General features: G+C 71.4%; 5 protein-coding genes across 8 annotated transcripts; 4 read left to right on the top strand and 1 right to left on the bottom strand.

Moving 5' to 3' along the window:
• Positions 1-164: 164 nt before the first annotated feature.
• Positions 165-9,713, top strand: PELP1 (proline, glutamate and leucine rich protein 1). The gene is given in 20 exon segments (XM_059835215.1): positions 165-228; positions 1,025-1,130; positions 2,595-2,744; positions 3,369-3,440; positions 3,557-3,616; positions 4,008-4,158; positions 4,725-4,854; positions 4,961-5,048; positions 5,184-5,272; positions 5,585-5,701; positions 6,427-6,617; positions 6,659-6,775; positions 6,988-7,043; positions 7,384-7,433; positions 7,465-7,621; positions 8,306-8,530; positions 8,573-8,809; positions 8,811-9,125; positions 9,467-9,505; positions 9,630-9,713. Coding segments are annotated over 20 exon segments (2,445 nt in total). The 5' UTR covers positions 165-217.
• A 263-nt stretch (positions 9,714-9,976) lies between these two features.
• SNAPC2 (small nuclear RNA activating complex polypeptide 2) lies at positions 9,977-11,825 on the top strand. The gene is made up of 6 exons (XM_059835214.1): positions 9,977-10,186; positions 10,632-10,751; positions 10,838-10,906; positions 11,019-11,241; positions 11,562-11,668; positions 11,796-11,825. The coding sequence occupies exons 1-6, from the start codon at positions 9,977-9,979 to the stop codon at positions 11,823-11,825; spliced, it is 759 nt and encodes a 252-aa protein (XP_059691197.1).
• A 609-nt stretch (positions 11,826-12,434) lies between these two features.
• COPS6 (COP9 signalosome subunit 6) lies at positions 12,435-16,787 on the top strand. Its single transcript, XM_059835225.1, has 10 exons — positions 12,435-12,519; positions 13,081-13,206; positions 14,002-14,133; positions 14,562-14,650; positions 14,748-14,810; positions 14,926-14,973; positions 15,389-15,503; positions 15,761-15,853; positions 16,174-16,274; positions 16,515-16,787. Exons 1-10 carry the CDS (start codon positions 12,441-12,443, stop codon positions 16,653-16,655), a joined length of 987 nt encoding a protein of 328 aa, XP_059691208.1. The 5' UTR covers positions 12,435-12,440; the 3' UTR covers positions 16,656-16,787.
• Positions 16,788-17,104: 317 nt separating this feature from the next.
• Positions 17,105-22,635, bottom strand: MCM7 (minichromosome maintenance complex component 7). Of its 2 annotated transcripts, none has more exons than XM_059835219.1 (15): positions 22,602-22,635; positions 22,151-22,236; positions 21,742-21,900; positions 21,526-21,650; positions 21,089-21,269; positions 20,874-21,011; positions 20,248-20,397; positions 20,051-20,165; positions 19,809-19,940; positions 19,450-19,533; positions 18,980-19,373; positions 18,641-18,724; positions 18,384-18,552; positions 17,674-17,783; positions 17,105-17,341 (listed from the first exon to the last, which is right to left on the bottom strand). In XM_059835219.1, exons 1-15 carry the CDS (start codon positions 22,630-22,632, stop codon positions 17,137-17,139), a joined length of 2,163 nt encoding a protein of 720 aa, XP_059691202.1. In that variant the 5' UTR covers positions 22,633-22,635; the 3' UTR covers positions 17,105-17,136. The 2 variants fall into 2 exon arrangements, with proteins under 2 accessions (XP_059691202.1, XP_059691203.1); XM_059835220.1 differs by having other exon boundaries at positions 21,742-21,906; positions 22,157-22,236.
• A 346-nt stretch (positions 22,636-22,981) lies between these two features.
• AP4M1 (adaptor related protein complex 4 subunit mu 1) lies at positions 22,982-27,456 on the top strand. 3 transcript variants are annotated; one of them, XM_059835222.1, is made up of 16 exons: positions 22,982-23,013; positions 23,939-24,003; positions 24,099-24,193; positions 24,269-24,375; positions 24,455-24,551; positions 25,147-25,257; positions 25,356-25,436; positions 25,511-25,573; positions 25,756-25,822; positions 25,913-25,966; positions 26,102-26,208; positions 26,297-26,373; positions 26,458-26,502; positions 26,573-26,623; positions 26,698-26,815; positions 27,057-27,456. In XM_059835222.1, the coding sequence occupies exons 2-16, from the start codon at positions 23,946-23,948 to the stop codon at positions 27,243-27,245; spliced, it is 1,320 nt and encodes a 439-aa protein (XP_059691205.1). In that variant the 5' UTR covers positions 22,982-23,013; positions 23,939-23,945; the 3' UTR covers positions 27,246-27,456. The 3 variants fall into 3 exon arrangements, with proteins under 3 accessions (XP_059691205.1, XP_059691204.1, XP_059691206.1); XM_059835221.1 differs by having other exon boundaries at positions 26,282-26,373; XM_059835223.1 differs by lacking the exon at positions 26,573-26,623 and having other exon boundaries at positions 26,282-26,373.
• Positions 27,457-27,474: the final 18 nt, after the last annotated feature.

Genomic DNA, 27,474 nt, shown 5'->3' with positions numbered 1-27,474 from the left:
TTTCCCTCCCTCCCGTTAGGCCCCACGTGACCCCCGGCGACCCTGGCCCTCTCACGTGACCCCTGACCCCCCTGCTCCCCCATCCCTTGTGACACCCCCCGCATGACCCCTGGGACCCCCATGAACCCTGACCCCCTTCTGACCCCTGACCCTGTGACCGCAGAGCGCTCAGGCCATCGGTGGCCTCGTCGGTGTCACCAGCGCCCGCCTCGGCTCCATGAAGACCCGGTGAGTGACGGCTGCTTCGGCCAATCAGGATGTGTGGCTCCTTTGCTGCCTTCTTTCTCATTGGCTACGGTGCTGGGGGGTGGGGTAAAACGTGAGGCATGAGCCAATGAGAAAGCTGTGTCAGCTTATACAGGGGGCGTGGCTAGCTCATTGGCCAATGAGAACATCCTTCCAAATTGCAGCTGTGTTGCCATTGGTTGGCTGTTTTCACGGGGGTGTGATAAACCAACCAGCAGAGGTGTTGTCCTTTGGGGGCGGGGCTCCATGGGTAGGCAGCCAGTCAGAAGAAGGATGAGTTGCATGTGCTGTGCTCACACAGTCCACTTTCTCATTGGTTGTTTTGTTATGGGTGGGTGGGAGTCAGTGAACAAGCAACCAATTAAAAGCTATCCTAATGCCACACCCTTGTGGCGCTGTGTCCGATTGGCTGAGCGGGACAGCCAATTAGAGGGGGGCAGGTCCTCCATGTACCACATGTTTTACCTGTTGGTTTCTATTGGTTCTCTGGTACGTGGTAGGGAGCGCTAAGTGGCACAGCAGCCAATCAACAGGGAGTTCCCGCCTGGTTGGGTGGAGCCATGGAGGCAGGCAGCCAATCAGGCATCGCTTTTTGCACCACACCCTTACTGTAGTCTCTCCCATTGGCTCCCCCGATGTGAGGAGCAGGTGGGAGTCAGGGGCACAGCAGCCAATCAGAAGTGGGATCCCCCACAGGCGTGGGGAGGGTGGGGGCATGCGATTGGCCGGCAGGGGCCCTGGGGGTGGGCCCTGCGTGCAGCAGCCAATGGCGTTGCAGGTTCGAGGGGCTGTGCCTGCTGTCGCTGCTGGTGAGCGAGAGCCCGACTGAGCCCTTCCAGCAGCACTGCCTGGGCTGGCTGCGCGGCCTGCAGCACCTCCTCCAGGTGGGGGGGCCGGGGGTGTCCTGGGGGGCTGTGGAGGTCCCTGGGGGGCTGGGGGAACCCATGGGGGGCTCCCTGGGGGGCTGGCGGAACCCGTGGGGGGGGCCTGGGGGGCTGGGGGAACCCACGGAGGGGTCCTAGGGGCCTGGGAGGGTCCTTGGGGGGCTGGGGGAACCCATGGGGGGGTCCTAGGGGGCTGGGAGGGTCCCTGGGGGGCTGTGGAGGTCCCTGGGGGGGGCCTGGGGAGCTCGGGGAACCCATGGGGGGGTCCTAGGGGCCTGGGAGGGTCCCTGCGGGGCTGGGGGAACCCGTTGGGGGGGTCCTGGGGGGCTGGGGGAACCCATGGGGGGGTCCTAGGGGGCTGGGAGGGTCCCTGGGGGGCTGTGGAGGTCCCTGGGGGGGGCCTGGGGAGCTCGGGGAACCCATGGGGGGGTCCTAGGGGCCTGGGAGGGTCCCTGCGGGGCTGGGGGAACCTGTGGGGGGGTCCTAGGGGCCTGGGAGGGTCCCTGCGGGGCTGGGGGAACCCATGGGGGGGTCCTGGGGGGCTGAGGGAACCCGTGGGGGGGTCCTGGGGGGCTGGGGGAACCCATGGGGGGGTCCTAGGGGCCTGGGAGGGTCCCTGGGGGGCTGAGGGAACCCATGGGGGGGTCCTGGGGGGCTGGGGGAACCCGTGGGGGGGTCCTGGGGGGCTGGGGGAACCCATGGGGGGGTCCTAGGGGCCTGGGAGGGTCCCTGGGGGGCTGAGGGAACCCATGGGGGGGTCCTGGGGGGCTGAGGGAACCCGTGGGGGGGTCCTGGGGGGCTGGGGGAACCCATGGGGGGGTCCTAGGGGCCTGGGAGGGTCCCTGGGGGGCTGAGGGAACCCATGATGGGGTCCTGGGGGGCTGGGGGAACCCGTGGGGGGGTCCTGGGGGGCTGGGGGAACCCATGGGGGGGTCCTAGGGGCCTGGGAGGGTCCCTGCGGGGCTGGGGGAACCCGTGGGGGGGTCCTGGGGGGCTGAGGGAACCCGTGGGGGGGTCCTGGGGGGCTGGGGGAACCCATGGGGGGGTCCTAGGGGCCTGGGAGGGTCCCTGCGGGGCTGGGGGAACCCATGGGGGGGTCCTGGGGGGCTGAGGGAACCCGTGGGGGGGTCCTGGGGGGCTGGGGGAACCCATGGGGGGGTCCTAGGGGCCTGGGAGGGTCCCTGGGGGGCTGAGGGAACCCATGGGGGGGTCCTGGGGGGCTGGGGGAACCCGTGGGGGGGTCCTGGGGGGCTGAGAGAACCCGTGGGGGGGTCCTGGGGGGCTGGGGGAACCCACGGAGGGGTCCTAGGGGGCTGGGGGACCCCCAGGCCATCCCCGGGGGGCTGGAGGCCAGCACTGCCTGGGCTGGGACAGGGCGGGGGGCAGCGGGTGACCGGGTGCGCTGGGAGGGTGTGGGGGACGTGCCGAGGAGGGGCCGCGCTGACCCCTGGTCCCCCCCTGCAGTCGCAGGACCCGGCGCCCACCATGGCACTGGGGGTGGCCGTGCTCCACGACCTGCTGCTCTTCTCCTCCCAACTGCCCGAGCTGGCGCGGGACATCGGCACCAACCACATCCCCGGGCTGCTCACCTCCCTGCTGGCCCTCAAGCCTGAGGTGGGGCCGGGGGGGGGCGGGGGGGGCCGGGGGGACAGGCAGGGGTTGGGGGAACACGCACGGTGGCTGCGGATGGTTGCACAAGGGCTGGGGGGGTGTCCAAGGGGGCTGGGGAGGGTCACAGAGGGGCTGGAGGGGTCACAGGTGGTCTAGGTGGGCTGGGAAGTGTGACAGAGGGGCTGGGGAGGTCTTGGGGGGCAACATGGGGGTGCTGGGGGGGGTCACAGGGGGGCTGGGGGGGTCACAGGGGGGCTGATTGGGGGCTGGAAAGTGTCACGGGGGGCTGGGGGGGGCTGGGAGAGTACATGGTGGTTTTGGGGGTCACATGGTGGTTTTGGGGGTCACATAGGGGGCTCAGGGGTGTCACAAGGGGCTGGGGGGCTCACAGGGGGCTGGGGGTACAGGCAGGGGGTACAGAGGGGCAGGGGGATGCCTTTTGGGGGGGCTTGGGTGGCCGATGGGGGTGAGGAAGTGACATGGTGGGCTGGGGGGCACGCAGGAGGTTTTGGGGGACGCATGGGTGGCTGAGGAGGGCTTGGGGGCACATGGGGGATTTGGGGGGACTCGGGGGGGGGCTCGGGGGAGGCTCGGGGTCTGTGCCTGCCCCACTTACCCCCGCCGCAGTGTGAGGTCTCCACGCTGGAGGGCATCAAGTCCTGCATGACCTTCTACCCCCGGGCCTGCGGCTCCATGCGGGTGAGCGTCCCTGCCGGCGATTTGGGGGGGCGGCTGTGCCTTGCCCTGCCCCAGGAAGCTGTGGCGGGGGGGCTTGTGCTGTGTGTCCCCCCGCCGTCACCTCTCGTCTCCCGCAGGGAAAGCTGGCGGCGTATTTCCTCTCCCGCATCGACTCCGAGTCTCCGCAGCTGCAGCAGGTAGACGGGGCAGCTGGGGGGCAACCGTGAAGCTTTTTTGGGGAGGGGGCTCACTGCAGGTTGAAGGTGTGGGGCTGTTTTGGGAGGCTGGGGGGGGTCCAGGGTACATCCTGGGGGCTGTGGCCAGTCTCAGGGGGCCGTGGGGGACAGTTGGGACCCCTGGGGTGGGCTAGGGCAGTGCTTGGGGGGTCCTAGGGAAAGCATGGGCACCCCAAGAGGGTCTTGAGGAGGATGGGGGGGGGCTAGGGAGGCCAGAAGAGTCCTGGGGTGGGCCTGGGGGGTCAGGGCATCTGGGGGGGGGTCTGGGGCAGCCCGGGGGGCACATGTGGGCTGATGGCAGCGTGGGGGGGAGGGTGATGGGGGTCCTGACGCGTGCCCCCCCCCCCCCCAGCTGGCCTGCGAGTGCTACGCGCTGCTGCCGGCCCTGGGCCGGGGCTTCTCGCAGGGGCTGCGGCACACGGAGTGCTGGAACCAGGAGGTGCAGGGGCTGCTGGCCACCCTGCACGGGCTGCTCGGGGCGCTCTTCGAGGGCAGCGAGACCGGTGGGTGGGGGGCCGGGGCACGGAGGGACCCTCGGAGGGGTTTGGGGGGCTCTGGGGGCATGGAGAGACCCTAAGGAGTGGCTTTGGGGGGCTCTGGGGCATGCAGAGATCCTCAGGGGTGGTTTTGGGAGTACTGAGAGGAGGAACAGATTCTGAGAGGTGGTTTTGGGGTGCTTTGGAGTGATGGAGAGAGTCTCTGGGGTGGTTTTGCGTGGTTCTGCAGCCACAGGAAGATTTAAGAGATAGTGTTGCGGGTATCGATGGGATGGAGAGATCCTGAGAGGTGGTTTGGGGGCCACTGAGGGGCTGTGAGGACCCTGAGAGGTGTTTTGGGGGACACTGGGGGCATGGAGAGACCCTCAGGGGTGGTTTGGGGGGGCTCGGGAGGGACGGAGAGACCCTGAGGGGTGTTTGGGGGGTGTTGTAGGGATAGAGACTCTGACAGATGATTGGGGAATGCTGGTGGGGTTGGAGGGAGTCTGAGGGATGTTTTGGGGGTCTCTGGAAGCCAGCAGATCCTGGGGAGGCTCCTGGGGGGGGCCTCAGTGCTAACGCTGCCCCCCCAGACCCGCTGCCCTACGAGGGGCCGGGGGTGGAGATGCTGCTGCCGGCCCCCCAGGACGGGGACACCGGCTTCGTCCTCACCCTGCACAACCGCTTCTCGGGGCTGGCCCGCGTGCTCCAGCTCCTGCTTAGGTACCAGCTCCCCCCCAACTCTCCCAGCACCCCCCCACCTTCCTGGCCCCCCCAGCCGTGTCCCCTGGACCCCCAGCCCCCCCTGACCCCCCCAGTTCTTTGGCAGCAAGGACTTCGTGGCCCCCGTCACCGTCCCTGTCCAGGACATTTTGGACCTGGTTTGCCGTGGCCTGAACATCACCAGCAAGAACATAGTGAGTGCGGCGGGGGACGGTCCCCGAGCCCCCCCGGCGCAGCTGAGCCCCTGGCTGCCTCCTTGGTGCTGAGGGGGCAGCATTTGGGGGTGCAGAGGGGACGCCCCAGACCCTGACCCTGCCCTGTCCCCCCAGAACTGGTTTGGGGACGGTCCCCTGAAGATGCTGCTGCTGCCCTCAGTCCACCTGGACATGTTGGACGTGCTCTCCTCCCTCATCCTGGCGTGAGTCTGGGCGGGCCGGGGGGGTTTGGGGGTGCCTGGGGACACTGGGGTTGTGCTAGAGGGGAACTGGGGTGCGCTGTGGGGAATTGGGGGTTTTGGGGGTACTGGAGCCACTGGGGCTGTGCTGGGGGGGAGTGGGGACACCGGAGCTCTTAGGAGGGAACCGGGGTGAACTGGGAGGGAACTGGGGGTGTTCAGGGGACACTGGGGACAGTGGAGATGTGCTGGGAGGGAAGCGGAGAGGCCAGGGCTGCGCTGGGGGGAGCCGGGGGCTGCGGGGGGCTGTGCCACAGGCCTGACACAGCCCCACAGGTGTGGGGCGCGCCTGGTGCGCTGGGGCAGCGTCCTGGGCCGCCTCTTCCCCCAGGTGCTGAGTGCCTGGAGCGGCGCCCGCGAGGCCGCGCTGCCGGGGCAGGAGAAGCCCTTCAGGTACGGGGGGGCACGTGGGTGGGGGGCTCCCCCACAGCAGGGCTGGGCCTGGGGCGCGGGGTCACCCCCCTGGGTCCCTGCTGATCCCAGGGGGCTCGGGGGGGGGCTGCGTCTTTCCTTGATGTCCCAGGGCAGCCGGGGTGCAGGGGGAGGTTTGGGGGTCCCCCTGTCTGTCCTGGGGCAGCCGGGAGGACGCAGGGAGGTTTGGGGGTCCCTGGGGCAGCCAGGAGGATGCAGGGAGGTTTGGGGGTTCCCAGGGCAGCTGGGAGGACGCAGGGAGGTTTGGGGGTCCCCAGGGCAGCCAGGAGGATGCAGGGAGGTTTGGGGGTCCCCAGGGCAGCCAGGAGGATGCAGGGAGGTTTGGGGGTCCCCGGGGCAGCCGGCGTGCAGGGGGAGGTTTGGGGGTTCCCAGGGCAGCTGGGAGGATGCAGGGAGGTTTGGGGGTCCCCAGGGCAGCCGGGAGGATGCAGGGAGGTTTGGGGGTCCCCGGGGCAGCCGGGGTGCAGGGGGAGGTTTGGGGGTCCCCAGGGCAGCCGGGAGGACGCAGGGAGGTTTGGGGGTCCCCGGGGCAGCCGGGGTGCAGGGGGAGGTTTGGGGGTCCCCATGCCCGTCCCAGGCAGCCAGGGGCACGTGGGGAAGTTCTTGGGGTCCCCGGGGAAGCTGGGGGGAGACACGGGGAGGCGTGGGGGTCCCCACACCCCCTCCCTGACGCCCTGCGCCCCCAGTGCGGTGCGCACCCGCCTGTACCAGGTGCTGGAGCTGTGGGTGGAGGTGGCGGGCGCCGCCTCGGGGGTGCTGCAGGGCCCCGGGGCCCCCGGCGAGGTGCTGCTGGCCCACCTCCTCAGCGACATCACCCCCCCGGCCGAGGGCATCAAGGTGAGCCCCCCCGGACCCTGGACCCCCCCCGAGACCCCTGGTACCCCCTCTTACCTCTCTCCTCCCCACAGCTGAAGGCAGACCCCAAACCCAGCGCCCCGAAACGGCCCAAGCTGGGGGACGGGGGGGATGCCCCCGCCCTGCACCGCAAGCTGGAGCCGGCGGCCAACAGCGATGTGTGCCGGGCCGCCCTGCGAGGTACGGGGCGGGTTGGGACCCCCCCGGGGGGCTGCACCCCTCCCTCGGGGCTGAAGTGGGGCCTCGCTCGCCCTGTTGTGACCCCCGATTGCTGGTGGGGGGTCAGGGGAAAGGGGACCCCCCCCGATCGCCCGTTGTGGCTCCCCAAGACCCCAATCGGTGCTGGGGGAGCCCCCCCAAACGCCCCATCACTGACCCCCATGTCCCCCCAGCGCTGCGTCGCGCCATCCTGACGGGGGGGCCACTGATCAAGGAGGAGACGCACCGGGTAAGGGAGCGAGGGGGGGGGGGCGCTCCGCGGGGCTGGGGGGGTGTACTGGGGGTTTGGGGGGCAGGTGTGGGGCTGGGGTGGTTCTTGGGGGGGCCTCGAGGATGGGTGGGGACAACTGCTGGGAGAAGGCGGGGGTCTCAGTGGGAGTGGGGCTGGTAATGGGTTTGGGGGGGCAGGTAGGGGGTGTCTGTGGGGCTGGGGCAAGTGGGGGGCAGGTGATGGGGGTCTCTGTAGGGTCGGGGTGATGGTGGGGGGGTTGCGGACTCGTGCTGCAGGTCCCCGGGGAGGGGGGGGCTGTGCCCCCTCCCCTGACCCCCCCGCCCCATCCCCTTGCCAGCGGCTGCAGGAGCTGGTGGTGCCGCTGCTGCTGCGGCTGCCGCAGACCGAGGCCCCCCCCGGGCCCCCCGCTGCTGCCGCCGGCCCCCCCCGGCACCCCCTACGCCAGCCCCCCGTGCCGGGCCGCCCTCTACCAGCTGCTGCTGGCCCTGGTGCTGGCCCCCGCCCCCGCCGGGCCCCCCCCGCTGCACTGCGCCCTGCGCGCCTTCGGCCAGGGCCAGCGCGACCCGGCCCTCCAGGTGAGACGGGCGGGGGCCCCCAGGCCCCCCCATCCCAGAGCTGGGACCCCCAGGGGCCCCCGATCCTCCCCAGGACCCCCATCCCAGAGCTGGGACCCGCCCAGCGGCCCCCGATCCTCCCCAGGACCCCCCAACCCAGAGCTGGGACCCCCCCAGCGGCCCCCGATCCTCCCCAGGACCCCCATCCCAGAGCTGGGACCCCCCCCAGGGGCCCCCGATCCTCCCCAGCCCCCCCCCGGGACCCCCAGGCGGTCTCCGTCCCCCAGGGACCCCTTACTCCTCCTGCCTCCCCCCTTCATCCCTCCGGGGTCTCCCCTGGAGCCACTCCGGCCCCCCCCATTTCACAGCCGGGACCCCAGACACCCCCCAGCCCTTAGCTGAGACCCACATGGGTCGCGACCCGCCCTGAGGACCCCCTGTCCCAGAGCCGGGACCCTCTTACCTCCCCTGGGTCCCCCCATTTCACAGCCGCCCCCCCCGGCACCCCTAAAAGCCCCTGTCCTACAGCCGGATCATTCAGAGACCCCCTCACCCCACAGCCCCACCCTGGGGGACTGCCCCATCAGGGAGCCAGGCCCCTCCACCCCCCAGGGACGCCCCCATTCCACAGCGGGGACCCCCAAAGCCCCCCCGTCCCCCATCTCTCCCCAGCACCCCAGTAACCCCCCGCCCCCCCCCGTCCAGGTCTCCTCCGTCTGCACCGAAGCCCTGGTGGTGGCCAACGCCCTGGCCCGGCCCTGGGTGCCCCCCCTGCACCCCACCGCCGTCCCGGGGGCCCCCCCGGAGCCTCCCGCCCCCCCGTTCCGCCCCCTGCCGCCCCCCGCCTTCCCAGGGGCGCCCCGGGCCGCCCCAGCTAACCCGCTGGGGCCCCCCCGGCTGCCGCCGCTGGCGGAGGAGCCCCCCGGGGAGGCCCCCCCCGGGCAGCCCCCCGCCGCCCCTGGGGGCGAGGAGGAGGGGGGCCCGGCGGGGGGGCGCCCCCGGCGCCCCGTCTTCGTGCACTACGACAAGGAGGAGCCCTCGGACGTGGAGATCTCCCTGGAGAGCGACTCGGACGACAGCGTGGTCATCGTCCCCAAGCGGGGCGCCCCCGCCTCGCCCCCCGCCCCCAAGAGCGGGGGGCCGCCGCCGCTACCCCCCTCACCCCCGCCGGCGCCCCCCGAGCCCCCTGAGGAGCCAGGGCCCCCCCCGCCCGCCCCCCCCGCCGCTGCCCCCCGTCGTCCCCCCAGTCGCCCCCCCAGAGCCGCCGGGGATCCCTGGGGAGCCCGACCCGGCCGTGATCAACATCAACAGCAGCGAGGAAGAGGAGGAGGAGGAGGAGGAGGAGGAGGAGGAGGAAGAGGAGTTTGGGGAGGAAGAGTTCTTCGAGGAGGAGGAAGAGGAGGAGGAGGAGGAGGAAGAGTTCGACGAGGAGGAAGAGCTGGGTGAGGAGGAGTACGAGGAGGATGAGGAGGAGTACGAGGAGGACGAAGGCCTCTCCGAGGAGGAGGAGGAGGAAGAGGAGGAGGAGGAAGGGGGCGCCGAGGAGGAGCAGCCCCTGCCGGTGCCCGAGGAGCCCCCCCTGCCCCCCGGCGACACCGGCGCCCTGGTGATGGAGGTGGACGAAGGCCACCCGCCCCCCCCGGCCGAGGAGGAGGAGGAAGAGGAGGAAGAGGAGGAGGGGGGGACCAAAGCCCCCCAGGAGGGGGGGGAGGGAGAGGGGGAGCCCCCCCCCGGCATCCCCGAGCCCCCGCCCCCCCTCCTGGAGCCCCCTGAGGTGCCCCCCCCCCGCCCTGGATGCGGCCCACCCCCCCCCCCACCCTGAACCCCCGGGGGGGGGCCGGCAGCCCCCCCCCGGTGCCCCCGCAGCTGGAGGAGGAGCCGCTGCCCCCCGTGGAGAAGGAGGAGGTACGGGGGGGCCCGGGCGGGGGTGAGGGGGGCAGTGCGGGGTCCCGGGGGAGCAGGGCGGTCGCCCCCCCGACCCCCCCAGGACCCCCGACCCCCCCTGACCCCCCCTGACCGACCCCCCCAGGAGCTGGACGAGACGGCCACGATGCTGGCGGATTTCATCGACTGCCCCCCGGACGACGACAAGGCCCCCGAAACCGCCCCGTGACCCCCCCGGCCGCCCCCTGGCGCGGCCCCGCCCGGTCCCCCCCCACAGCGGCGAGACGTGGAATAAAGACGACCCCCCCACCCCCCAACCCGGCTGTGTGTGTGGGGGTGTGTGGGGGGGGGCGGGCTCGAGTCGAACTACAACTCCCAGCGTGCTCAGCGGCTCTGGTCGCGCTGCGACTGACGCAATCAGGTGGCGCCGTGCGGGCGCACCGGGAGTGACGCCATCTCTGCGCGCCGGCGGCGGCCCCGGCCGTTTCCGCCATGAAGCCGCCGCTGCGGCCCCGCTTGGCCCCGGCGCGGTACGTGACGGGCCCGGGGGCCGCGGCGGAGCCGGAGCGGCCGCGGGCGGCCTGGTCGGCGCGGGAGAAGCGGGCGCTGCTCGCGGCGCTACGGGCTCAGGCCGCCCTCGGCCTCTCCGACCTGCAGCCGCGGCCGCTGCGGGAGCGCCTGCCCCGGCGGAGCGAGGCCGAGGTGGGGGCGGCGGGGGGGGGGGGGGCGGTCCCGGTGCCTGGGACGCGGCGGGGGTGGAGTGGGGGGACCCCGGACGCCTGGGACCCCTGGGGGGGGGTAATATGGGGGTCCCCGGGTACCTGTACCCCCGGGGCGGGGGGCTTATGTGGGGGTCCCGGGGGGGGCTGACGGGGTCCCGGGGGGGGCGGTGACATGGGGGTCCCTGGTGGTGGGGGGTAACATGGGGGGCCCCAGACGCTGGGGGCCCCGGGGGGGTGATGCGGCGGTGCCCAGCCGTTGGGTTCCCTGGGGGAGCGGTGGCCGCACAGGGGGGTCCAGGGTCTGCTGGCGTCCCCCCATGTCCCATCGGCCGCAGCCCCCCCGCCCCGGGCTGGAGGTAGCGTCCCCCATCCCCGGCTGGGCCCCCCCGCAGTGGGAGCGCAGACCCTGACACCCCCCCCCGCAGATCCTGTCGTTCCTGTGCCGGCTGCGGGGCCGGGCGGCGCGGGAGGCCGTGCGCACCCAGTACCGGCACTGCCTGGAGCAGCAGCGCCGCCACCGCGCCCAGATCCCGGCCCCCATCGAGGTGCGGGGGTCCCGGGGCGGGTGGGGGGGTCCCTGCCCCTGGGGGGTGGCCGGGGCCCCGGTGTCACCCCCTGCTTCGCCTTCCAGGTGTGGCTGGAGCTGGCCGAGACGCTGGCGGAGGGGCTGGAGGAGGCGACAGCAGCTGCCTTTTCCCAGGTGGGGGGTTTGTGGGGGTTTCCTGGAGGGGGGGCAGAGTGGACAGTCCCCCCCCTCTCTGGGCACCTCTCAGGGCGCGTCACTCCCCCCATCTCCGCGTTGTCCCCTCCAGATCCTTACCGTTGCGGGCACGGAGCCACTGAGCCTTCTCCACTCCCTCCCCCCGCATCCCACTGGCACTGTGGCTCCGCCGGATCAGGGAGGGTCAGCACCGGGGGACCCCCCGGCCCCACAGCCCCCCGCCCCCGGGGGCTTCGCTGTCGACTTCCAGAGGGTCTACGAGTACCTGGCGCTGCTCTGCCGGGGCGGGAAGGGCCCCATGCTCCCCCCCGGCGGTGAGTGGAGGTCCCTGATGCTGGGGAGGTGTCGGGGGGGGATTTGGGGACCCCCCTCCCAGTTTCTGTGTTGTGGGGTCGTCTGGGGAGGGGGATTTGGGGAGAAGGTGGGGGGAGAGCAGGGAGGGTCGGGGGCGGTCGTCTGTCCTTTGCTGGGGGGGTTGTCCCACACTGGGGGGTGTCGGTCCCAAACCGGGGGCAGCCCCAGCTGGGGACAATGTCGTTGGGACCCCCCCCCCCCCCCCCGTGGGGCTGGGACCCCTCCGGGAGGGCGTGGGGCGGGTGGGGGGGGTCCCTGACGCCGTGTGTTCCCCCCCCAGAGTCGGCGGTGGTGCTGGCGCTGCTGGGCTCCCTCCCCCAGGAGCTGGGCGCCCTCGACCGCACCGCCCTCCACAGCCACCTCCGGGGGTCCTACAGCGCCCTGACGGCCCCCCGCCCCCCGGAGACGGACCCCCCAGACCTCCCCACCACCCCCCCGGCCCCCAGTACCCCCCCCATCTGGCTGGAGGGGGGTCGGCCTCTGCCCCCTCAACCTCTTCCTGGTCCCTCTGCAGCTCCTGGCACGGGCGGAACCCTCGGGGTGAGCCGGGACCCCCCTCCCCGGGGAGTGCCCCCCCCGTGGGGGGCTGAGGGGTCCGGCTGGGGAATAAAGGCTGCGGTTTGCTAAAAATGGGACTTTCTGGAGTCATTTGGGCGGTGGAATAAATGGAGGAAAAAAAAATCCACCATTTCTAGAGTTGCAGTGGGAAGCTGCCCCCCCCCCCCCCATGCCCTGGGACCCGCCGTGAGGCACTGGGAAGGGACTGGGTGGTACTGGGAAGGGCCCGGGAGGCCGTTAGGAGGGGACTGGGCGGGACTGGGAGGCACTGGGAAGGGCCCGGGAGGCCTTTAGGAGGGGACTGGGAGGCACTGGGAAGGGCCCGGGAGGCCTTTAGGAGGGGACTGGGAGGCACTGGGAGGCACTGGGAAGGGCCCGGGAGGCCTTAGGCGGGGACTGGGAGGCACTGGGAAGGGCCCAGGAGGCCGTTAGGAGGGCACTGGGCGGGACTGGGAGGCACTGGAAAGGACCGGGGAGGAGATACCGGGGCCCAAGGCTGTGTGCGCATGCGCCGCCCTCTTCGGCTCCGTCCCTGTGTTCTCTCCCGCGCATGCGCAGAGCTCATTCGTACGGCGGCCGGGCAGGGACAGGCCAAGTCAAGATGGCGGCGGCGGCGGCCGGCGCCTCTTCCTCCGCCGCGGGGAGCAACGGGGCCGGCGGGATGGAGGTGGACGTGGCAGGTACCGTCCGCGGGGCCGCGTGGGTACAAGGGATCGGCGCCACCGGCCCGGGGCTGCGGGGCCGCACCGGGACCGCCCCGGACCGGCCGGTCGCTCGCTATCCCGGGCCTCGCTGACTTGCGCCTGACCCCGCCCCCGCACCTTTTCCCCGCCCACAAACCCCGGGGAACCGCCCATGGCCTGTGGCAACACCTCAGGCCTTTGCTCCGCCCCCATTCCCCGTGGCCCCGCCTCCACACCTGGCCTCCTTTCCAGGTCGTGCACCCTGGCCCCACCCACACACTCCTGGGTCCCGCCCCCCGGCTGGCAGCCCCGCCCCCCGGCTGGCAGCCCCGCCCCCCGACTGGCAGCCCCGCCCCCCGACTGGCAGCCCCGCCCCCCGACTGGCAGCCCCGCCCCCCGACTGGCAGCCCCGCCCTGTCTGCCAGCCCCACCCCCGGCTGCCAGCCCCGCCCCCCGGCTGCCAGCCCCGCCCCCATCTGCCAGCCCCGCCCCATCTGCCAGCCCCGCCCCCGGCTGGCAGCCCCGCCCCCTACGATGGCGCTGATGGTGCCCCCGCAGCCGCCCCCTCGGTGATGGCCGGGGGGGTGACGGGCAGCGTCTCGGTGGCCCTGCACCCCCTCGTCATCCTCAACATCTCCGACCACTGGATCCGCATGCGCTCGCAGGAGGGGCGCCCCGGACAAGGTACCCGCAGCCCCCCACGGCCACCCCCGTGGCCCCCCCCAACTCCCCAGGGTCCCCCGCGGCCCCCCCCGAGCCCCTGGGGCTCCCCACGGCTCCCCTGCGTCCCCCCAAAGCCCCACAGCGCCCTGGGGTCCCCCACAGCCCTCCAGGACCCTCCGTACCACCCCTGCAGCCCCCCAGAGACCCCCAGTGGCTTCCATGACCCCCAGGGTCCCCCCCAGCCCCTTGGGGCCCTCCGTAGCCCCCCTGAGGCCTCTCCGGAGCCCCCCAGCAGCCCCCCCAGCCCCTCTGCAGGCCCCGGAGTCCCCCCCCAGCCCTGGGCCTAGCTCCCCTGTCCCCGGGGGGGGGTCTCCACGTACATCCCCCCCCCCCCAGCCCCTGGCCTGGCACCCGTGTCCCCAGGGGGGGGTCTCCACGTGCCCCGAGGCCCCTGTGTCCCTGGGGGGGGTCTCCACGTGCATCCCCCCCCCCCAGCCCCTGGCCTGGCACCCGTGTCCCCAGGGGGGGGTCTCCACGTGCCCCGAGGCCCCTGGCCTGGCCCCTGTGTCCCTGGGGCGGGTCTCCACGTGCATCCCCCCCCCCCAGCCCCTGGCCTGGCCCCCGTGTCCCTGGGGGGGGTCTCCACGTGTTGCCCACGTCCCATGGCCTGGTCCCACTGGGGGCTGGTTCGGAGCCCCCCCAGCACAAGGCCAAGGCCGAAGCTGGCGCAGGATTGCGTCGGGGCCGTTGGTGGTGGCCCCAGAGCCCCAATGACAGTCCCCTGTGTCCCCCCCCGTGCCCCCCCCATCCTCGCAGTGATCGGGGCCCTCATTGGGCGACAGGAGGGCCGCAACATCGAGGTGATGAACTCCTTCGAGCTGCTCTCGCACACGGTGGACGGGCACGTCCTCATCGACAAGGAGTACTACTACACCAAGGAGGAGCAGTGTGAGGGGGGGTCCAGGGGGGGCTCTGCGCTGTTCTGGAGGTTTCTGGGGGGTTCTGGGTCTCTCTGGGTGGGTCCTGGGCTGTTTGATGGGGTTCTGGGGGGTCCTGGGGGCTTCAGGGCTGCCTTGGGGGGGTCCTGGGCTGTCTGATGGGGTTCTGGGGGTCCTGGGCTGCCCCGGGGGGTCCTGGGCTGTCCTGGGGGAGTCAGGGCTGTCCCAGAGGGTCCGGGGGGGTCCTGGGGACGGGCCTGGGCTGCACTTGAGGGGGTGTCCTGGGAGAGTGGAGATCGATCCCAGCGGGGGTAGAGGTGGTGTCTGTTTGCTGCCCGCGGAGGGTCTGTGGGGTGTCCCCCCCCGCCACCCCCAGGTTGGGGGTGTGGGGTGATGGGCCCCCCACGCCCCACTCAGGGCCCCCCCGTCCCTCCACAGTCAAGCAGGTGTTCAAGGAGCTGGAGTTCCTGGGCTGGTACACTACCGGGGGCCCCCCCGACCCTTCCGACATCCACGTCCACAAGCAGGCGAGTGGGGGGGGGTCGGGGGAGGGGCAGATGTGGGGGGGCTGGAGCAGGGGGAAGGGGTGTGCACCCCATCCTGAGACACTGCTCCGTGCTGCAGGTGTGTGAGATCATCGAGAGCCCCCTCTTTCTCAAGCTGAACCCCATGACGAAGCACACAGACGTGAGTGGGGGGGGAGGTGGGGAGCAGTCCCGGCATTTGGGGGGGCCCCCAGGACCACCGCAGTGTGGGTCTGGGCCTCCCCCAAAACACATCTCTCGCCCCCCCTCCCCTGCAGCTGCCCGTCAGCGTGTTTGAGTCCGTCATCGACATCATCAACGGGGAGGTAAGTCAGTGCTGGGGGGGGTGGGGGAGCTCCTGGGGGTGCTCCTGGGGGTCCAGGGGGTTGCCTGGGGCCATGGGGGGGGCACCCCAGGGGTCCCACGGGGCAGGGAGCGCGGTCCAGGCAGCAGGTTTAGGGTCCTGGGGAGGGCTGAGGGTTGGGGAGGGGCGGCGTCTGGGGGAGGTTATTTGGGGGTGGGGGGGTGCTCCTGCGTGTTCAGGGGGTTCCAGGGTGCCGGGGGGGGATCTAGGGGGGTGCATTGGGGGTGAGGAGGGGTCCGGGGGGGTGTGTGTCACTCAGGGTGGGTCTGGGGTGGTGGTTTGAGACCACAGGGATTCCGGGGGTGCAGGGAGGGTCGGGGGGCGGACATGGGGCTGTCGTGCCCCCCCACCCTCCCCATGTGTCCCCCCCTCCCCAGGCCACGATGCTCTTTGCGGAGCTGACCTACACCCTGGCCACCGAGGAGGCCGAGCGCATCGGGGTCGACCATGTGGCCCGGATGACGGCCACCGGCAGCGGGGAGAACTCCACAGGTTGGGGACGCGGCGGCGGGGGACAGGGACGAGGGGGTGTGGGGGACAACGCGGATGGGGACGGGTCCCAGGGCCGGGGTGGGGCGCAGGGAAGAGGGGGGGACGGGGACATGTGGGGAGCACAGGGACATGGCCCTGGGGAAGGGGCACGGGGAGAGGAGCCACAGGGACACGGCTCTTGGGCTGCCCGGAGGGGGCGGGGGGACGGACATGGGGACACGGGGGACACAGGGCACACGTGGCCTTGACCCCCGCAGTGGCCGAGCACCTCATCGCTCAGCACAGCGCCATCAAGATGCTGCACAGCCGCGTCAAGCTGATCCTGGAGTACGTGCGGGCCTCCGAGGCCGGTGAGTCGGGGACGGGGCTGTGTCCCCACTGCCCCAGGGAGGGTGGCAGGGCTGTCCCCGTCACCCAGGAAGGGTGGTAGGACTGTCCCCGTCACCCAGGGAGGGTGGCAGGGCTGTCCCCACTGTCCCTGGGCTTTCCCCTCTGTCCCGGAGTGGGGCTGGGGCACGTTTGTCCCTGGGGCATCCCCGTGGAAGGAGGACCATCCCCAAGGGCGAAGGACTGTCCCCTGTGCCCACGAGGGGATCCAGGAGGTCCCCAGGGCTGTCCCCAAGAGACCTGGCTGTCCCCTGGGTCCTCGAGGCTGACGGTGTCCCCGCAGGCGAGGTGCCCTTCAACCACGAGATCCTGCGTGAAGCCTACGCTCTCTGCCACTGCCTGCCCGTCCTCAGCACCGACAAGTTCAAGACCGACTTCTACGATGTGAGTGATGGCTGGGGGGGGTGGGGGGGTCCCCAGGGAGCCACTGGGGGGGGGGCTCAGGTCCCCATGTCCCTGTCAGGGTACACAGCAGTGGCAGAGCTCTCTTCTGCCACCGGTGCTGCTGGTGGCCCCCGGGCAGCTGCAGCTGTCGGGGGGGAGCCAGGATGAAGCTGAGGGTGGGGCAGATGGTTTGGGGGGGCCCTAGCAGCCCGGTGACCCCCATGTTCCCCCCCCCCCAAGCAATGCAATGACGTGGGGCTGATGGCCTACCTGGGCACCATCACCAAGACCTGCAACACCATGAACCAGTTCGTCAACAAGTTCAACATCCTCTACGACCGGCAGGGCATCGGCCGCCGCATGCGGGGGCTCTTCTTCTAGGGGGGGACACTGGGGACGCCCCCCCCCCCGCCCCAGCCAGGCCCTGAGCCCTCCCTGGGGCTGGGGGACCCCACACCGGGACTGTGTTCCCCCCCCCACCCAATAAATCAGCTCCAGGATGGGAACTGGGGCTCCGACCTCCATGTCCTGGGAGAGCTCTGCCCAGGAACGTGTGGTCCTGGAGGGGGGGGCAAGTGTGGTCCAGGGAGGGGGACGAGCATGGCTCCGGTGGGGGTGTGTGCATGAACAGGCTGATGGTGTCACCAAAAACAGTAGGAAAAGACTTTTATTGGTTAAAAAAAACCCACTTAACAAGGCGCTGTAAGGGGGGGAGCGGGGCCAGGGCAGGTGAAGGGCCACGGGAGCCAGCACAGACACACGCCGTGTCCCCCTGCGCCGTGACGGTGACCGCAGCTGCACCCCTGCGCAGCCCCCTGCCCCGCGGGGGGGCTGTAGGGCACCCCCACATGTGCGCCCCCCCTCAGACGAAGGTGATGCAGGTGCGGGCGGGGTTGACCTGCAGCACGTTGAGCTCCTCGTACTCCTGGAGTGCGGCCTGGACCTGGGCGGGGGTGAAGCCCTTGGCCAGGCAGCGCTGCAGGGCCTCGGCGTAGGGCACGGCCCGGTCCCGGCCCCCCGCCAGCTCCCGCACCGCCGCGAAGATGGCATCGGACGGACGCTGCACCCTGAGGAGGGACATGAGGCAAGTCAAGGGGGACCCTGGCATTGTCACCTCCTCCCCAGCCACCCTGGGGACTTGGGGACAGGGTCAGATGGGGAAAGGAGAGGACAGGATGCCCCTGGCACTGCCCCCCCCTCCCTTGGGATGCAGGGACGGGGTCAGGACTGGGGACGTGACCAAGCACCCCGGCACTGCAACCTCCTCCCAGGGGGCATGGGCAGGGAACAGAGTGCCCCTGGCTGTGCCACGTCCTCCCTACCCGCCCCATGGCGACCCCAGGGACAAGGGGACAGGGTCAGGGCTCCCCCAAGGCTGCCACCCGTGTCCACTGCTCACCGGCTCTGCTGTCCCTTGTCCCCCAGCAACGAGTCCTTTGACATCTCCATAAGCCTCATGGCCTCGTTCACATCCTCTTTCTCCACCACATCCACCAGCCGCAGCCGGGCCTGCGGGCGCAGGGGGGGTTAGCACCAACTGGGACCCCTCCCAGCGCACCCCCGGCACCCTCTGACATCACCCGGCGGCCCCCAATGCTCCTGCCTACACCGGGGTGCCCCCTGAGACCGCTGGAAGCCCCTCCGTGCACTTCCCCTGTCCTGGTGGGGTGCTGCCAGACAGCCCCAGGAAGGGATGAGGGTAGAGGGGGGGCCCTGCAGGCAGTCTGGAGCTGGCCGTGCCCCAGGAAGGGACAGAGGACAGGAGGGGGACAGGAGGGGACACCAGGGGCCACCGGCCCTGCGCTGGTCATGCCCCGGGGGCTCTGGAAGTGCTGCCTTGGCAGTAGACACTGCAGACACACTACCTGCACAAACAGCACTTTGGGGCCCCTGGGGCTCGCGGAGGACGGGGACACGTTGGGGGGGACAGGGACACTCTCTCAGCCCAAGCCGACCCCTCTGGGTCTGGCCTGGCTCCGTGCGGCCCGCTTTAGCTCGTCTTCTGCCTGGTCCTGCCCCGCGGGGCCCCTCTGGCTCCTGCCCAGCTCTGTGGGTCCCGCTCTGCCGCAGGCATCGCTCCCTCCCGTCCCTGCCCACGCCGGGGCTCACCAGGGCGGTGGCCAGGCGGAGGATGCCCAGTAAGGTGCGCGCTGAGGTGTAGGTCGTGTCCTTGCTGGCCCAGGCCTCCTTCCGCATCTCCACGTAGGCGGCTGTGATGTAGTCGGCCAAAGCCTCCGGCACCACTGGCTGCTTCCGCTTGCACATGGCGATGTAGCGCCTGGGGGAGGGACAGGGTGAGGGGACAGCGGGGACAGGGGGACACGGGGACAGGGCCAGCGCCAGCAGCCCCTTGCAGCCTCTCTCACCTCATGAGCTTCATGTCGAGCTGCTGGAAGGAGCAGGGGGGCTGGCGGCTGTGCTGGTGCACGTAGGTGATGTGCTGGGCCAGGCTGTGGGGCAGAGAGGGGCTGGCAGCGGGTCCGGGGCTGCCCCATGGCTACCAGCCCAGCCTCATGGCTCTCGTGTGGGTCCCGCGCTCCCTCCAGCCCAGCCCCATGGCTTCCAGCCCAGCCCCTCACATGCCCCATGGACTCCCCCGCACCCCCCCAGCACCCAACGCTCACCCCACAGCTCCCAGCCTTCCCCCCAGCCCCACGCCCGCCCCAGGGCACCCCTCAGCTGTCCCCGCTGCTCCCCCCGCTCACCGCAGGTCATTGTCGCGGTCAGGGCGGTCCTGGATGAGCCAGAGCAGGTCAAAGCGGGAGAGGAGGGCGGCGGGCAGCTGGATGTTGTGCTCCAGGCTGCGCTTGGGGTTGTAGCGGCCGTAGGCGGGGTTGGCGGCGGCCAGGATGGCGCAGCGGGCGTTGAGGGTGGCCAGCACGCCCGCCTTGGCGATGGAGATGCTCTGCTGCTCCATCACCTCGTGGATGGCCGTGCGGTCGGCCTCCAGCATCTTGTCGAACTCGTCGATGCAGCAGACGCCCCGGTCGGCCAGCACCAGTGCACCCCCCTCCAGCGCCAGCTCCCCCGTCAGCGGGTCCCGCAGCACGGCCGCCGTCAGCCCCACGCCCGAGGAGCCCCGGCCTGTCGTGTACTGGCCTGGGGGCAGAGGGGAGCGGCGGGGTGAGGGGTGGGGGGCGCAGACACCCTCCACCCCCAGGAGCCCAGTACTCACTGCGGGGCGCCAGCCGGTCGATGTAGGACAGGAGCTGCGACTTAGCCACGCCGGGGTCGCCCATGAGGCAGATGTTGATGTTTCCTGGGGGAAGAAGGGAGGGGGTGAGTCTGCGGTGGGGCAAATCTGCTCCGCCACTTTGCCGTGCTCCCGTCCCAAATCCCTCAGCTGTGGCTGCCGATTCTCTCCGTGGTCCCAGAAGGACAACCCCATCCCCCAAACCTGCCTGCGTGAAGTGGAACGCCCTGATCCCGAACCTCCCAGACCCTTGGCTGATCCTGGACTCCCAAACCTTCCTGCAGGAGGTGGGGGGACACCCCTGGCAAAGGCCCCCAACCCAGCGCAGCGCGCAGCCTCACCCCGGATCTTCATGCCATGGGGGTTGCGATCCACGCCGCCCACCAGCAGCAGCAGCAGCGCCTTCTTCACGTCCTCGTGGCCGTAGATCTCGGGGGCGATGGAGGAGGCCAGCTTGTCGTAGAAGTCCTCCTCTGCGAGGGCAGCAAAGGAAGCCGTGGGGTGGCTACCTGCCCCACCGTGGGGCAGACCCAGGCCCCGCTTGCCCCCAGCTGGGCATGTCCCGGGTGCCTGACAGCCTCACCTGTGATCTGCCGGAGCTCCTCCTCGCTCAGGTCCCCAGCCCCTGACTCGTCCTCCTCGCTCTTGTTCATCTTCACGATGCAGTGGGCCTCCAAATAGGTCTCGGAGAGCAAGCCCTGCGGGAGAGGAGGGCGGTGGTGGGTTGGGGGCAGCCGTGGGCCCCCGCCGCAGCTCCCAGCCCACTGCCGCAGTGCTTGCCTGGGCGATCTGGCGGAAGCCGGTCTTCAGCAGGGGCAGGAAGACTCCGGTGACGCTGACGTGGTCCCCGGGCTGAGCCAGGCGTGTGTTCTCCCCGTGCACGGCCACGCTGATGGAGCGGGGAAGGTGCCCCACCGGCACCTGGTCGGTCTGTGGGGACAGATGGGGCTGGGGACCCGCAGCACCTGGGGGCACCCCACCAGACTCTGTCCCCGTCCCCGAACCACCCCTGCACCAGTATGGGCAGACTGGAGAGGACAGAGCCACCTGGACGTGTCACCTCCTCATCGCCAGCGGTGACAACGCTGACCCTGGGGTGGGCTGTATTGGCTGGGGGTGGATTGTCACCCTCCACCCCACGCTGCGGAACCCTCGGGGGGGGTGACTGGAGCAGATTTAAGGCTCCCCAGTCTGAGACCCTGAGGCCACCGCAGCCCCCGAGCTCCGCGAGACCCTGGGGAGGTGACACAGCGACACTGTGCCACTGCTGTCACCTCCCCGACGGAGCCAGACTGTCCCCAGAGGAAAGCAGGGATGTGGAGGAGGCCCAGGAGAGATGGGACCCTCCACTTGTGGCTGGGGCTCATGGGGGCCCCCCAAGGTCCTGGGGGGGGCCCCCCACTCACATGCTCCTGCATTTTCAGCTCCTGGAACTTGATGAACTTGGAGCCACGGCTCTGCAGGTAGAGCCGCCCCCCCGAGCGGTTCGTCTGGCACTCGCGGCTCGGGCACATCAGCAGTGGCATGAAGGTGGGCGACTGGATCTGGGGAGAGCCAAGGGGGTGGGCTCGGGCCAACCAGGGCCCTCGTGCCCGCCCCGGAGCCCTTCCACCGCGCTTACGGGCTGGTAGGTCTCGGCCCCGCACTGGTCGCAGCTGTAGGTGGCCACCACCATCATGGGCTTGACCTCGGTGACACGGGTGACGATGCCGCGGACAGTCACCAGCTTCCCGATGCAGTCAGCCTTGACGTCGCGGACCACGCGGGCTTTGGCAGTGGAGGGGGCCTTGAAGTACAGCTGGCTGGGGACGGGGGGCACAGGAACAGCGGGGTTAGTGGGGAGGCAGCTGAGGCAGGGACCGGAGATAAAGGAGCAGGAGAGGTTTGGACCGGGAGGGTTGGATTTGGGGGCAGCACGCGGGGCCGGAACAGGGTCCCAGGGCAGGCGGGGAATTGGTGACGTGGGTTAGAGAGGAGACGGGGCTCCCCGAGGACAGCGGGCAGCAGGGCCGGGGTCAGAGGGGGACGCAGGGGGGACCTGGTCCCCCTTGCACTCACAAGCGCCGCAGCAGCTCAGGGGGGTACTGGTTCTGGGGGCTGTGGACGTCCCCCGCGTCCCGGCCCCGCTGCTCCAGCAGCAGCCGGTGCTCGATGTACACGTCCAGCACGTCCTTGTGGGACACCTGGGGACAGCGGGACGTCAGAGCAGGGGGACACGTCAGAGGGGGCCCCTGGGGCACCCCGCCGCCTCCGCCCGCCCGGGGGGGCCCCCACCTCGCGCTCCTTGTAGAGCGGCAGCAGCTCATGGATGGCGTCGGCGAAGAGGCGGCCGTAGCGCTTGGCGTTGTCACAGACGGCCTCGGCCAGCTCGGGGTCGTCCTCCGCCACGTCGTCCAGCGCCACGTACAGCGCCACGCGCTCCCGGTGCGCCAGCTCCGTCTGGGGGGGGGAGGATTGGGGACCCCAAACCGGCCACGGGGGCATTCGCACTGGGGCACGGGGGGACCCCAGTGGGGGCTGGGCACGGGGGGACCCCCGCCGGGGCAGGGTGACAGCAGAGCCCCCCCCGCTGTCACGGCGCGGGGGGAGGCCCAGCCAGCACGGCGGGTGACGGGGACCCCGGGCGACACCCAGCACGGCGGATCCCCACCGGGCCCGGGTCCCCCAGGGCGCGAGCGACCGCTCTCACCAGCTGCTCCCGGTACGGGAACTCCTTCCCGCCGTCGGCGCCGTCGCGGTAAAAATCCTGCAGGAACCGCTTTGCCTTCTCTGGAGGAGGAGGAGGAGGCGAGGGGGGGCTCGGTCACGGCGCCCCGGCCGATCCCCGGCCCCTGATCCCCGGTCCCCGGTCCCCGATCCCCGATCCCCGGCCCCTGGTCCCCGGTCCGGCCCAGTCCCCGGTCCCCGGTCCCCGGCCCCTGATCCCCGGTCCCCGGTCCCCGGTCCGGCCCGGTCCCCGATCCCCGGTCCCCGGCCCCCGATCCCCGGTCCCCGGTCCCCGGCCCCCGGTCCTCGATTCCCGATTCCCGATCCCCGGTCCCTGATCCCCGATCCTCGATTCCCGATTCCCGGTCCCCGATCCCCGGTCCCCGGTCCCCGGTCCCCGGTCCGGCCCGGTCCCGCCCCGCCCCCACCTTTCTCGGCGGCATAGTCGCGCGGCGCCATGGCGGGGTCGGGGTCAGTCCCGGGCCGGGCCGGGCCGGGTCAGGTCGGTTCCGGTTCCGGTTCCGGTTCCGGTTCCCGCAGGGCCGGTGCTGCTCCCGCTACGGGTCCCCACGAGGCTCAATCCCGACTCCGCCACCGCTCCGGCTCCCGCCGCCGCAACCAAAAGTGGCGCGAAAACCGGCACCACGTGACCGCCACCGCCCAGTCCGGCGCGGGCCACCCTCTTCGCGCCGCCGGCCAATAGCGATGCGCGGCGGTCCGGCCTGGGCCACGCCCCTTTCGGCAGTGTCAGGTGACCGCCACCCGCCCGGCGGGACGCAGGTTCGGGGGGACCCGGAGGGGCCCTGGACACGCCCCTTCTTAAAGGGGCCGCGCCCGGGGGTAGCCGGGGGGGGGGGGGGGTGGGGGGTGGCGTGGTGGGCTTGGGGGGTGCCGAGCCCTGCGGTGGGTGGGGAGGTTTGGGGTGCGGGGCCCGGCGGGCTCAGGTGCCTGGGATGGGCACAGGGAGCTGGGGTTCCCGAGTCGGGGGGGCACAGGGAGCTGGGGGTCAAGAGTCGGGGGGGGCACAGGGAGCTGGGGGTCAAGAGTCGGGGGGGCACAGGGAGCTGGAGGTCAAGAGTCGGGGGGGGCACAGGGAGCTGGGGGTCAAGAGTCGGGGGGGCACAGGGAGCTGGGGGGTCAAGAGTCGGGGGGGGCAGAGGGAGCTGGGGGTCAAGAGTCGGGGGGGCACAGGGAGCTGGGGGGTCAAGAGTTGGGGGGGCAGAGGGAGCTGGGGGGTCAAGAGTCGGGGGGGGCACAGGGTGCTGGGGGTTCCCGAGTCGGGGGGGCACAGGGAGCTGGGGGGTCAAGAGTCGGGGGGGCAGAGGGAGCTGGGGGGTCAAGAGTCGGGGGGGGCAGAGGGAGCTGGGGGTCAAGAGTTGGGGGGGGCAGGGAGCTGGGGTTCCCGAGTCGGGGGGGGCACAGGGAGCTGGGGGGTCAAGAGTCGGGGGGGCAGAGGGAGCTGGGGTTCAAGAGTCGGGGGGGGCACAGGGAGCTGGGGGGTCAAGAGTCGGGGGGGCACAGGGAGCTGGGGGGTCAAGAGTCGGGGGGGCAGAGGGAGCTGGGGGGTCAAGAGTCGGGGGGGGCAGAGGGAGCTGGGGGTCAAGAGTCGGGGGGGCACAGGGTGCTGGGAGGGCTCAGGCTGCTGGGGGCTCTGGGGCAGTCCCGGGGGGTTGGGGGTTCTTGGGCAGGCAGCTTTGGGGTGCGCAGCGCTCGGGGGGGTGCAGGGCCCTGGGGGGCCCACGCCAACCCTCCCCTGTCCCCCCAGCCCGGCCATGCTCTCCCAGATCTTCATCCTGTCCTCCAAGGGCGACCGGCTCATCCACAAGGACTGTATCCTCCGCTCCCCGCACCCCGGGGGTCCCCCTGCTTGAGGGGCTGCCCAGGGCCCCCCCTGTGTCCCCCCCATTCTCCTTAACGCCCCCCAGTCCGCGGGGAGACCTGTGGCACCAGCACGGACCTCGCCGACACCTTCTACCGCAGGATCACCTCGCTGCCGGGGGACCAGGCCCCCGTCTTCATGGTAAGGGGGGCCCGGGGGGGCACAGGGGGTTCCCTGGGGGTCCCACGGGGGTCACCGCTCTGCTCCCCGCCGCAGGCACACGAGGGTCGGCACTTTGTCCACGTGCGGCACGCGGGGCTCTACTTCGTGGCCACCACAACGCCGGACGCGTCACCCTTCACCCTGGTGGAGTTCCTCAACAGGTACGGGGGGCCTGGGGCGGGCCGGGGGGTACAGCGGGGGGTGACAGGGACCCCCTGATGGCCACGGGTCCTGCTGCAGGCTGGTGACGCTGCTGCGGGACTTCTGCGGGCCCCTCAGCGAGAAGAATATCAGCCTCAACTTCGCCCTTATCTACGAGCTGCTAGATGAGATGCTGGTGGGGACATTGCCGGGGGGGAGCTGGGGACACGCGGGGGGAGCTGGGGACTTTGCTGGGGGGAGCTGGGGACACACTGGGGGAGCTGGGAACATCGCTGGGGGGAGCTGGGGACTTTGCTGGGGGGAGCTGGGGACTTTGCCGGGGGGCAGCTGGGGACATTGCCAGGGGGCAGCTGGGGACTTTGCTGGGGGGAGCTGGGGACACGTGGAGGGAGCTGGGGACATTGCTGGGGGGAGCTGGGGGGACACGGGGGGAGCTGGGGACACACGGGGGACCTGGGTACAAGTGGGGGGAGCTGGGGACACCCCAACGGGGGGGTGAGGACACCTTGGCATGGTGAGAACTCCCTGGAGGGAATGGGGGACACCCCGGGGGGCACTGGGGACACCTCATGGGGCTGGGGACACCCCTTGGGGTGGTGGGGACCCCCTTGGGGCTGGGGACAGCTCAGGCGGTGACAGGGAGCCTTCTGGCACACCCGGTTGGAATACCCCAGGGGGAAGGGGATGGTTTGGGGCGGGGGTAGAGGACACCCCAGGGATCGCATGGGACAGCATCAAAGGGGTGATGACCCCCCCACCCGGCCCCCCAGGACTATGGCTACATCCAGACCACGGCGCCTGAGGTGCTGCGCAACTTCATGCACACGGAGCCCACGGCCACCAAACCCTTCAGCCTCCTCGACCTGGGCTCCATTGGGCTGGTGAGGACCCAGGGACACTCCAACGCCCCCCCTCAGCCCCCCCAGGCTGGCCGGGCTGCCCAAACCCTGTGTCCTGCCCCCCCCTCGTGTCGTTGCAGTTTGGCGCCGAGACACAGCAGAGCAGGGTGGCCCCCAGCTCCGCCGCCAGCCGCCCCGTGCTGCCACCCCGGGGGGAGCAGGTAGGACCTCCCCAGCGTCCCCCCCCGTCCCCCCATTATGTCCCCCCCAGCCTTGACCGCCCCTCTGGCCACAGGGCACCAGGAACGAGGTCTTTGTGGACGTGGTGGAGAGGCTGACGGTGGTCATCGCTGCCAACGTGAGTGGGGATGGGGATTCCCTGACCGCCACCCCTCAGCGTGTCCCCAGAGCATCACCCCATGTCCCCCGGGTGCTTTGGCTCCGCGCAGCGACCCCACCCCCCCCGGGACCCCCATGTTCCCCCAAAGTCTCATCCACCCACCCGCTTGTCCCAACTCGCCCCCCGTGCCCTCTCCCCAGGGGACACCCATGAAGGTGGACGTCCAGGGGGAAATCCGCCTCAAGTGCTACCTGCCCAGCTGTGCGGGTAAGGGGGGGCCAGGGCTGGGGTACTGGGGGGTCAGGGACGGCCAGGGCTGTCCACCGGGGTGACCCCACACCGTCTTTGTCCCCGCAGAGATGCGCATCGGGCTGACAGAGGAGTTCTGCGTGGGCAAGTCGGAGCTGCGGGGTGAGCCCCCCCCCCCGTCCCCCCCCAGCCTCTGTCCTCCAGCAACGCCCTAACACCCCTGGCTGCCCCCCAGCAACCCCCTCCCCCCTGCTTTGCCCCCCACCACCCCGTAGCACTCTCCTCTGCCCCCCCCAGGCTACGGCACAGCTGTCCGGGTGGACGAATGCGCCTTTCACAGCTCCATCAAGCTGGACGAGTTCGAGAGCGGGAGGGTCCTGAAGGTCACCCCGAGCCAGGGGGAGGTGAGGGACACCAGGGGACACTGGGGACCTGGGGGGGCTGCAGCAGCCCCGCCCTGAGCCCCATCTCCCCCAGCTCACGCTCATGCAGTACCAGCTGGCAGATGACATCCCCTCGCCTCTGCCCTTCCGCCTCTTCCCCACCGTGGACCAGGACCCCACGGGGAGGTGAGCGGGGGGGCGGGGGGTCACCCTCATTCTGACCATCCCTAGGGGGTCACCCCCATTCTGACCATCCCTGTTTCCCTGCAGGCTCCGGCTGTACCTGAAGCTCCGCTGCGACCTGTCCCCCAAGAGGTAGGTGCCTGGGTGGACCAGGGAGGGCCGCAGCAGAGCCTGGCCCCTGACCCCCCACCTCAAATTCCAGCCAAGCCCTCAACGTCCGCCTGCAGCTGCCCGTGCCCAAGGGGGTGAGCAGGTGGGTGCTGGCATTTGGGGGTCTGGGGGCTGTCCCCTGCCTTATCACCCTCTCACCCCGCCATGTCCCCCCAGCCTGGCGCAGGAGCTGAGCAGCCCCGAGCAGACGGCCGAGCTGCAGCCTGGCACCAAGTCCATCCGCTGGGACATCCCGCGCTGCCAGGGCGGGTCACAACTGTCGGCGCTCTTCAAGGTGAGGGCCGGGGGGGCCGAGGGGAGTGGGGGGGCCAGGCAGGGAGCTCCCCCAGGGCCCAGGGCCGGGCAGGGACCTGTCCCCCACCTCCTTGGGAAGCCTTTGGGGACCTGTCCCTCTGATGGGGGTGACCGCGGGGCCTGGGGATGGGCAGGGACCCACGTCCCCTTTGGGGGGGCAGCTGTGGGGCCTAGGGCCAGTGTCCCGTGCCGTCCCTGGCGTCACCGCACCCTCCCCGCAGCTGGAGGTGCCGGGGCTGAGCCATGCGTCGCTGCTGGAGCTGGGCCCGGCCAACCTGGCCTTCGAGCTGCCCGCGCACACCTGCTCAGGGCTGCACGTCCGCTTTGTGCGGCTGCCGGGGCCTGCTGGGCCCCCGCAGCGCTGGGTGCGCTACCTCACCCACAGCGACTCCTACGTGCTGCGCCTCTGAGCAGGGACCCCCCTGCCGAGACCCTCACCCCGCGGACCCCTGACACTGGGAACCCGCGCCCCGACACGGGGGACCTGCGCCCTGAAAGGAGGACCAGTGCCCCAGCGCCGGCTGTCAACCGAGTGTTTATTAACCATCACCGAACAGGGCCCAGGGAGCCGGGCTCCCCCGGATTTGGGCTCGTAACAACAATAAACAGGCGCCAAACTGCTCCGCGCCGCCGGGGCTC

This window comes from Gavia stellata, unplaced genomic scaffold (genome assembly GCF_030936135.1).
Source record: "Gavia stellata isolate bGavSte3 unplaced genomic scaffold, bGavSte3.hap2 HAP2_SCAFFOLD_221, whole genome shotgun sequence".
NCBI classification, from domain to species: Eukaryota; Metazoa; Chordata; class Aves; order Gaviiformes; family Gaviidae; genus Gavia; species Gavia stellata.
Note: the sequence above shows the minus strand (reverse complement) of the source record. Positions and strands in the feature narration are given on the sequence as shown.

Coding starts and splice junctions, on each gene's coding strand:
- MCM7 (XM_059835219.1), bottom strand. CDS start 22,632: ATGGCGCCGCGCGACTATGCCGCCGAGAAAG. Junction 19,534..19,808: donor CCATGGCATGAAGATCCGGG/GTGAGGCTGCGC, acceptor TTCTTCCCCCAG/GAAACATCAACATCTGCCTC. Junction 19,374..19,449: donor CGACCGGCTGGCGCCCCGCA/GTGAGTACTGGG, acceptor CTCTGCCCCCAG/GCCAGTACACGACAGGCCGG.
- SNAPC2 (XM_059835214.1), top strand. CDS start 9,977: ATGAAGCCGCCGCTGCGGCCCCGCTTGGCCCCGGCGCGGTACGTGACG. Junction 10,752..10,837: donor AGATCCCGGCCCCCATCGAG/GTGCGGGGGTCC, acceptor TTCGCCTTCCAG/GTGTGGCTGGAGCTGGCCGA. Junction 10,907..11,018: donor CAGCAGCTGCCTTTTCCCAG/GTGGGGGGTTTG, acceptor TGTCCCCTCCAG/ATCCTTACCGTTGCGGGCAC.
- COPS6 (XM_059835225.1), top strand. CDS start 12,441: ATGGCGGCGGCGGCGGCCGGCGCCTCTTCCTCCGCCGCGGGGAGCAAC. Junction 14,134..14,561: donor CTACACCAAGGAGGAGCAGT/GTGAGGGGGGGT, acceptor GTCCCTCCACAG/TCAAGCAGGTGTTCAAGGAG. Junction 15,504..15,760: donor CAGCGGGGAGAACTCCACAG/GTTGGGGACGCG, acceptor TGACCCCCGCAG/TGGCCGAGCACCTCATCGCT.
- AP4M1 (XM_059835221.1), top strand. CDS start 23,946: ATGCTCTCCCAGATCTTCATCCTGTCCTCCAAGGGCGACCGGCTCATC. Junction 24,004..24,098: donor CCGGCTCATCCACAAGGACT/GTATCCTCCGCT, acceptor AACGCCCCCCAG/TCCGCGGGGAGACCTGTGGC. Junction 25,258..25,355: donor ACCTGGGCTCCATTGGGCTG/GTGAGGACCCAG, acceptor GTGTCGTTGCAG/TTTGGCGCCGAGACACAGCA.